The sequence below is a fragment of the Myxocyprinus asiaticus genome, chromosome 21 (assembly GCF_019703515.2).
Source record: "Myxocyprinus asiaticus isolate MX2 ecotype Aquarium Trade chromosome 21, UBuf_Myxa_2, whole genome shotgun sequence".
Taxonomy (NCBI): Eukaryota; Metazoa; Chordata; class Actinopteri; order Cypriniformes; family Catostomidae; genus Myxocyprinus; species Myxocyprinus asiaticus.
Window position 1 is genome coordinate 4,466,159 of NC_059364.1, and position 9,471 is coordinate 4,475,629.

At 34.4% G+C, this 9,471-nt stretch overlaps 1 protein-coding gene across 1 annotated transcript in view; it reads left to right on the forward strand.

The window, feature by feature from the left end:
* The window catches only part of LOC127411952 (fibulin-7), a 34,713-nt gene extending 28,704 nt beyond the window's left edge, over positions 1–6,009 (forward strand). The window contains exon 8 of the mRNA XM_051647914.1: positions 1,724–6,009. Coding sequence (XP_051503874.1) covers positions 1,724–2,099 — 376 coding nt within the window. The 3' untranslated portion in view covers positions 2,100–6,009. The remainder of the gene's footprint in view (positions 1–1,723) is intronic.
* The last annotated feature ends 3,462 nt before the right edge of the window (positions 6,010–9,471 follow it).

Here is a 9,471-nt window from a genome sequence, read left to right on the forward strand (position 1 = left end):
GTCACTTTCTGGAATGGTTCACAATAAGATGTTGTAATTTTGGTGCATCTTACAAAAAAGGCTTAATTATTTGTCTGCCTTTATTCTGCTTTTAGTAAAAAAAAAAAAAAAAAAAAGACAGAATAACAAATAATAATATTTTTTATCAATAATATTAGACATATTTAGGACCATTAAGAGTTTTTGCTTTATTTTCATGACAATTAAAGCATTTTCTATGCTTGATTATTCATCTGATTTTATTCCAAAAAATAAATAAATCAATAAAAATCAACAGAATAATAAATAATAATATTTTTCATAAATAATATTACACATATTTAAGAACCTTTATTTACTCTATTGTCATGACAATTAAGCATATTCTATGATTATTCATCTACTTTTATTCTGTTTAAAAAAAAAATCAGAAGAATATGAAATAATATTTTTCATAAAAAATATCTGATATTTTTAGGACCATAAGGATTTTATTTTTCATTATTGTCATGACAATTCTATGCTTAATTATTCGTCTGACTTTTATTATACAGAAATACAATAAAAAATGTAATAAAAATCAACAGAATAATAAATAATTATATTTTTTCATAAAGAATTTAGACATATTTAAGACCATTATGATTTTTTGCATTATTTTCATGGCAATTAAGCATATTCTATATTCTTAATTATTAATCTGCTTTTATATATATATATATATATAAATTGACAAAATAATAAATAACTATTTTTCTTAAATAATATAATACATATTTATGAACATAACATTTTTTTTGCACTGTTGTCATGACGATTAAGCATACTCTATGATTATTCATCTACTTTTATTCTGCTTTTATTCTAAAAACAATCAACATAAGAATAAGAAATTATTTTTAATAAAGAATATTAGACATACAGTATTTAGGACCATTAAGATTTTTTTGTATTATTGTCATGACTATTACACATGTTCTATGCATAATTATTCGTGCTTAAAAAAAAAAAAAGAATAAGAAATTAACCTTTTCATAAAGATTTTAGACATATTTAGGACCATTAAGATTTTTTGCAATATTTTATTCAAAAACAAAATACATACAAATAAATATCGACAGATTAATACATAATTATATTTTTCATAAATAATATTAGATATATTTAGGAACATAAAAATTGTTTTATACTGATGTCTTGACAATTAAGCATATTCTATGATTATTATTTTTATTCAGCTTTTTTTTTTTTTTAAATCAGAAGAATAAGAAATTAAATTTTTCATAAATAATATTACACATTGTTGTCATGGCAATTAAACATAATCTATGCTTAATTATTCATACACTTTAAAGAAAAAAAAAAAAAGAAAAAAAAAAAGAATAAGAATAAGAAATTACTATAGACTTTTCATAAAGAATATTAGACATATTTAAGACCATAAATATATTTTGCATTAATTTTATGAAAATTAAGCATATTCTATGCTTAATTATTTATCTGCTGCATTTCTACATAGTCTAATAATAAAAAAATAAAAAAGTTCAGACACATAAATATGTTGCCTACTTAGGCAGGTCACTAGGTTTTGTATCCGAGCTGTTGTTCTCCAAATGCATTTAAAAAAATGTACTGATGTAATGGCTTTCTAACTGCATAGTAAGACACTTAGAACACTACAGGGTGTAATAAACCAAAGGTTTAGTTGGTGTTAGCCCTTATTGTTACATTTTCTCTACCACAGCCAATGTGAAAGGAATCCCTGCCCAATGGAGAGCCGTGCCTGTCCGTTTGCCGCAAAGACCGTTTCTTACCACTACCTATCTCTGCCCTCGAACCTGCGCACACCAACCACCCTGTTCCGAATGGCCACCGCAACCGCTCCGGGTCGGCCGGGCCCGGACAGCCTCCGTTTTGGCATCGCCAGTGGAGGTGACGCCCGGAGCATGTTCGTGATGCAGCGCTCAGACCGTCAAACCGGAGAGCTGATCCTGGTTCAACCACTGCGAGGCCCACAAGAGCTCAGTGTGGAAGTAGAGATGGCCGAGTACGCTGACCGCACCTTCCAAGCCAAACATCTGGCGCGAGTCAACATTCTGGTTTCGCCGTACGAGTTCTGAAGAGGGCGAGTTATCTAATTGAGCTGTAAAGTATGCAAATTGTGTGTTGATGTTTAGACTTGGTGACGGAAAAGGCGAAGAGAATGTTCTCCTTATTGCTAAGGTTCAATGAAAGAGTTGTTCTTAGAGGCTGCTCGGATCTTGACGTCAAAAATGAAAGATATAAAATGTACAGTGGAAAGTCATGCTCGATGGAAGAGAAATTACAATTATTTAAGTTAATAACTCTAAACGACTCATATAAAAATGCTTTTGCTTTAACTGCCGGTACATTTTTGGCTAAAAGGGAAGTGTGTAATTGTTTAGATGTTAAAATACTTTCACTTATCATGGTTTAATGTGCAAAGACTTATTTAGATTAAATAAATATGGTAAGTAAGCCATTTGTAAGTTGTGTAAACACCGTGGCACTTTCAAAACATTGCTCTGTTGACATGTCAACTTCTGGTTCGACCAATGGTGTAAGTTTGGGGCGGGACTACCTGTTTGTACATACAATAGAAGAGAAGAGGCGGTAGGAGTGTTTTGGAAACCTGTTTGGAAACAATTATTACTTTTGCAATCCCATTTGGTGCTGCTAATGGCACAGAAATTACACATTTCATCTTTAAAGTACCAACACAAACTGCAACTCACCAGTGCGCGGCTGATTCATAAATTACACTTATGGCCAATATGAAGCATATGCAGGGTTGTTTTTTAAAAAAAATTTAAACTGGACTTATAGAATCACGTTACTATACCTACGTTTCTGCACAATGTTTTTTTATGTGGCTCGAATGTATTGCGGCAGTTTCAAGGTGAAATGAACACTAGAGGCGCTATAGCAATAATGACTTTTATTTACTTTCAAACAAATCATGAGTAAAACAACAGATTATCGGTTCATAAACATTTACTTTTCGCCCTGTTCCTCACACAATGCTATCTTATGACAACTAAACACTTTTACTGTAGCACATGACTTGTAAGATGATACATTTTAACATATTCACAACAGAACTAGCTACAACCCCAATATGGAAAAAGCTGGGACAGTATGAAAAATGCTAACAAAAATAAAAAGGAGTGATTTGTCAATTATATTCACCATTTGCTATATTGAAAGCACTACAACTAAACATTATATGGTGTTTTACCTTGTGAATTTCATTGTTTTGTTTTTTTATGTACAGTAATTTCAAATCAGATGATTGCAACACACTCCAAAAAAGTTGGGACAGTCGAATGTTTACCACTGTGAAACATCACTCTATTAACACTTATTAAGCATTTAGGCACTGAAGATACAAGTTTGTTAAGTTTAATAAGTGGAATTTTCCCCCAATCATCCATTATGCAGGTCTTCAGCTGCACAGTTGTACAGGGTCTTCATTGCCGTATGGTGTGCTTCATAATGCACCACACATTCTCAACTGGAGACAGGTCAGGACTGCAGGCAGGCCAATCTAGCACCCACACACTCTGCTTACACAGTCATGGACTTAAAATCCAGGCAATATGTGGTTTGAAGTTGTCCTGCTGGAAAATGCAGGGACGTCCCTGGAAAAGACAGTGCTGGATGGCAGTTGCTGCTCCAAAATTTGTACATATCTGTCTGCATTAATGGTGCCCTCACAGATGTGCCAGTTATCCATGACACGCCCCATACAGACACTGGCTTTTGGACCTGACGCTGATAACAGCTTGGATGTTTCTTTTCCTCTTTGGCCTGGATAACACGATGGCTGTGTTTTTCAAAAACTATTTGAAATGTGGACTCCCATGTGGTTCCACTGTTCTACTTTCCATCTAAGATGAAACAGAGCTCAGAGATGTCGGCAGCGCTTCTGGACAGTGTTGATGTATGGCTTCTCCTTTACATAGTAAAGTCTTAACTTGCATCTGTGGATGCAGCGGCGAGTGGTGTTGACTAACAAAGGTTTACTAATGTAACCCCAAGCCCGTGTTCATGATATCCATTACAGATGAATGATGTTTTTTAAGACAGTGATGTCTGAGGGATCAGAGATCACGCGCATTCAGAAGTGTTTTTCGTCTTGCCCTTTACGCATCGAGATTTGACCAGATTCCTTGAATCTTCTAACTATATTGTACACTGTAGAGGGTGAAATGCCCCAAATCCTTCCAATTTGTCTTTGGGGAACATTGTTCTCAAAGTGCTGGATAATTTGCTGAAGCATCTGTTGGCAAATTGACAAGTCTTGAAAGATCCTTGCTCTTGAAGGACAAGGCTGTTTTTGGAGGCTCCTTGTATACTATGACACAATTGCCTCACATCTCCTGTTTCCCATTGCCTTGTTATTTCAACTCGTCAAATTGGTATTAGTCTTAAATTGCCCGTCTCAACTTTTCTGATTTGAAATTACTGTACATTTAAAAATGAAAAAAAAACAAGGTAAAACATCATATAATGTTTAGTTGTTGTGTTTTCAATATAGCAAAGGGTGAATATAATTTACAATTTTTATTAGCATTTTTCATACTGTCCCAACTTTTTTGGAATTGGGGTTGTACATTAACAAGCTTGTTTAAGTGCGATCAAATTGCACAGTGCTCAACTGATAGAGCGTTGCACTTCCGATGCAAATGACCGGGGTACGAGTCCAAGCACACGAGTCGACACATGAGGCAGTGTCATAGAAGCACCAAGAAATGACGCGGTTGCTTCAGCAATTGTGTTTTTCATCTCACATTTACTTTTTATGACACTATTGGTTAGGTTTGGCTTTAGGGTTTAGGGTAGGAAGGTCGGTTTTGTTGATTTAAAACTCAATAGGGCAGGGGTTTTCAAACTTTTTGATGCCAAGGACCCCCCATGTATGATGACTGCCTTATGATGGACCCCCTGCCGATGATATAATGGCAGTTATATATTTTCATGAATAAAGAGAATATATTTATATTTTGAAAAATAGAAAGCGTGACATTATAAAGAAAACACATTGTTGGCAAAATTAAATAGTTGGCTTTTTTATTGTCATTGTACTAAAACCAAAAGAAATTATAAACCAAAATATTATATGGTAAATGTTTACTTGGTATTAAGTTGACAGTGTATCTTTTTTTATCTTTTTTCTACCCACTATTATAGTAATGTTTGATGTATAAACCTGAGGAGAAATTTTACTGGAATTTTTAATTCGCTTGAAATTTATTCGTAGATTTTAGAAAGCAAAATGAATGGCAATAATGTCGAATTTGTTTTTTAACTTTTTTACACTTTTTTGTTATCTCAAATTTTCCACGGACCCCCTAGCACCCCATTGTGGCCCCCTGAGGGTCCCCTGACCCCAGTTTGAAACCCCCAGCGATAGAGAATTTTTCCTTAAAAAAACGAATTTGTTTGGGAGAACATTTAACTTGGAACTGCCAATGTGTAAGGAACCACATAATGTAATTTTGCAATAATGTCGCCACAGTCATGTAATTTTCCATGAAATCAGGCTGAAAAAAAAAATTTGTTTGGCCAAAATAGGTTAATGTAAGTGGAGGAATACAGTGCAGTAAATGTATAATGCCGTTTATGATAAATCAACACATGATGGAGTGGTAAAAATGGTTATTGCCTAAAAATGCCTAAAGACACAACAATCAAATAAACCTGAACATAATTCTAAGACATTGCTTTTATCACCTTTGTGGAAAGAGTTAATTTCAGCTTGTAAATGTGCATTACTGTAAATCAATGAGGTGAAAGGGTCAAACAGACTGAAATAAACAACAGCACTTCAGCATCTACCTACATTAAAAACTTGCCTATTTTTATGTATGTTGGATGTTTTAATTAAGAACAACGTCTGAACATTTCTTTCTTTTTTTTAATAAATTCTGCATTTAAACATAATACATATATAGCTGTTGATGTCTGCCTTGTCATTTAAGTGTATATTAGGTTTGATATCTTATATTAAACTCAATGGCTATTTTACATATTATTGCATTTTATTTCTCTATCTTGTGCACGCGTGTATCTTAAAGGATAGCATTTGTGGCATAATGTTGATTACCACAAAATTTAATCCCTCCTTTTCTTTAAAAAAGCAAAAATCTGTGTTACAGTGAGGCACTACATTGGAAGTGAATCTATAAACGTTAAAATACTCACTGTTTCAAAAGTATAGCCGCAAGATGTAAACAATGTGTTAACATTATTTTAATGTGATAAAATCGCTTACCTTTTCTGTGTAAAGTTAAATCCAATTTTACAACTTCGCTGCCATGACAGCATAATGCTGTAAACCCTAAAATGACTAGAAAAGATTTAAACAACTTTACAGCTCAAATAATGCACCAGTTTTAACAGAATGAATGTAAGTGCTTTTATAAAATTATAAGCTTCACTTTTCTGCCTTTAAACCCTCCAAAAATTGGCCCCATTGACTTCCATTGTAAGTGCCTCACTGTAACCTCGATTTTAAGGCCTTATGTTATCATAATGTCACTTGTATTTCTTCAGTAGAATCACAGGTATGATCTCACGTTTTAAATATGTATTGAAGAAGCCAAAATCTTTAATGGTGAATTCGGGAAGTAGTTCTCTTCAAACTCAATTCCGAAGTTCTCATGATCATATATGACCTTAGAAATTAGAAGAATGCCAGACACAATAACTATCAGGAAATTAAAGTGTATTCCTCAATGTGATTTTCAATTATGTATTTGCTAGAAAGAGAAAAGGAAAGTAATGTTGACCACATGTGGGTGCTTCCCCCCTCTTTTTCTCTCTCTCTCTGTGGCTATAATGTGCAATAAGCAGATCAAAAGAACCACAAGCTTCCAGAAGCACATGACGATCGGGTCCAATCCTAAAATGACAATGCACTTCAACTGTGAAATCTTTGTTAAATTATTGCTTTAACTTTAAAGTTAACTTTATTCTCTGTTCACCGGCCCAGTTTGAAGGTTACAAACTTTTTTGTTCAAGTGCTGTGATGTTGGTCAGAGACACTTTAAAGGGATTGTTTACCTAAAAGGAAAAACTCTGACATCATTTACTCACCCTAATGTTGTTCCAAACCGTTCCACTTCCATGGAACGCACTCTTCTTCATATTATTAAGCACCTAAAAGGACAAAAACTCACCTCTGACCCATTGACCTCTGCAAATCAGAATATAATTCACTTGTGAGAGTGTGAGGTGACAGAGTTTATCTGAGGAGTTCATGGTGTATCTTAAAGAGTTTGGGTTTGTGTTTTGATGTAAATGAGTCAGAATTTTGGATTGGACTGTGCAATAAGACCAACTGAAAAATGTAAATATGTCATGCATCGACAAAACCACATGTATTTCTTTGTGTTTGTCTTTGTGTTAGTAATGTTCCATGACTGAGGGTTCAAAGCTTGTGGATTAGCTGAAAGACTCTTATAGGCTTTATCAGAATTTTGTGGGGAGAAACAGAAATGTTCACATTACTTTCTCGTTACCCTAATAGCACACTTACATCACCCATATGTCTGTTTGATGTGTGTGTTTACATATGGAAGATGCATTGTTTACGTTGTTTGCTCATCTGCAATAGGCTACGTCTATAAGATGTATGTCAATAAGTATATCTCATATGTCGATAAGACATTCAGCAGATGTCTTTAAGACGTTTATGATTCAGAATGTTTGTAAATCAGATCTTTTTAAGATGTTTAGCAGATGTTAACTAGATTGGGATGCTTTACAGATGAAAAGATCTAAAACAGACATATTTAGGAGATGTAGGCGTGCTATCTGTGATACTGTTAAAACAGAACAATCTGATGCTGAATTTGCAAAGATAGGCAAATGTGCTGGGGTGAAGGTTTTCTTGATAAAACCCTTCTTTAAAACTGGAGCAAGTGCTGGGCAAACTGTTTATGATGACTTAAATCATTACGTAGCATATCCTTAATTTCGCATTAATGTTTGGGGACAAAATTGACAGAACATATTTTCATCAAGAAATAAACTGCGTTTAATCCAATGTTTTGTTTTACCAATTGGTTTGGGACGCCCCCTTGTGTCCTCAACTGAAAAATGGGAAATAGACTGTCAGGTCCAGTAGAAGGGATAGTTTGCATACAATTTAAAATCGTTTATTCACCCCATGTCGTTCCAAACCAGACTTGGTCTCTTATGTAGAGAATACACAAAAGGAGAAAAATTCTCTGCACAATGAAAGTGTGTGGGAAGGCCAAGCTCCAAAGTGGACAAAGGCAGCACCATATAAGTAGTCTAAACGATGTGAGGTCTATATTCCTCTAACTTAAAACCCCTTAAGAAACTTTTCTGTGAGAAACGGACCGAAATTTAAGTGGTTATTAGCCGAAATGTATTTTCGCGCGCTTTTTCAAACTTTGCGCGTAAAACGCGTTCTTCAAAAGCCATTGGTTCCCGGGTATCTCTTGACCTCCGATAAAATGTGCCATTCAAAAACAATTCAAAGCATGTAGGTTCATTTACTTTCAAATGGACTTTTACCCGTGCATGCTATAACCTATTTAAAAAACAATATATTCGATTTTATTCTTAATAAAGTTTATTACTTTTTCCATTAGGTTTTTGGTATGCTACATACATTATGTGACTGTCGTTATGTGGTTTTGATGTGAACTTTGCTCTGTTTTACTTATACACTGTAATATCTTCTTTTAAGGTGGTGATTGTTAAATATGCTAAACAAATTTATGAGAGATCAGGTAATCAAATATTCTTTATAGTGGTGTTTGCTAAGGTTTGCATCACTATATTGCTTTTACTTACAATTAGGGATCTGAACACACACCCTAACCTTAAGTATTAAACTTCGAAAAGTACTGTTCTAAGTGATCAGACATACAAGTTTTGTCTGGTGGATTATAAAATGGGCTTAAAATTCCACAGATTTAGGGAGTCGAGCCAAATCTTTAAACCCAAATAGGCCAGACTTGTGTGGACTCTTTTGACTTGGGCCAAGTCAACCACCCAAAAACACCCTAGTAACTACCTAGCAACACACTATAAACCAGCATAGCATTGCCTTGGCAACCACCCACAAATCCCACATTCTCAAAAATGACAAAAACTGGGATGTTGTCCAGTGTAAAAACAGACATGTTTCAGGGCGAATAACTTTAGACAGCGTTCCAGAGATATTAAAGAACTAACAATCTTTAGCAGAACAGTGAGACAGAGTGAAATTACACTTTCATGGTCATCCGTCTTATCAAACATGCACTAGGAGCACTCTGTTACCTTCAGAACATTATTCGCTTTCACAAATGCACAATGTATGGCAACACAGGAAGACACCATCTTATTGTAAAAGCCATTTTTCTCGAGAGCTGTCGATTAGACCGTAATAAAGAGTCTTTATTGAAACCCACATTGTTTAAGGTTGGATAAACATGCATGAAGACAGAT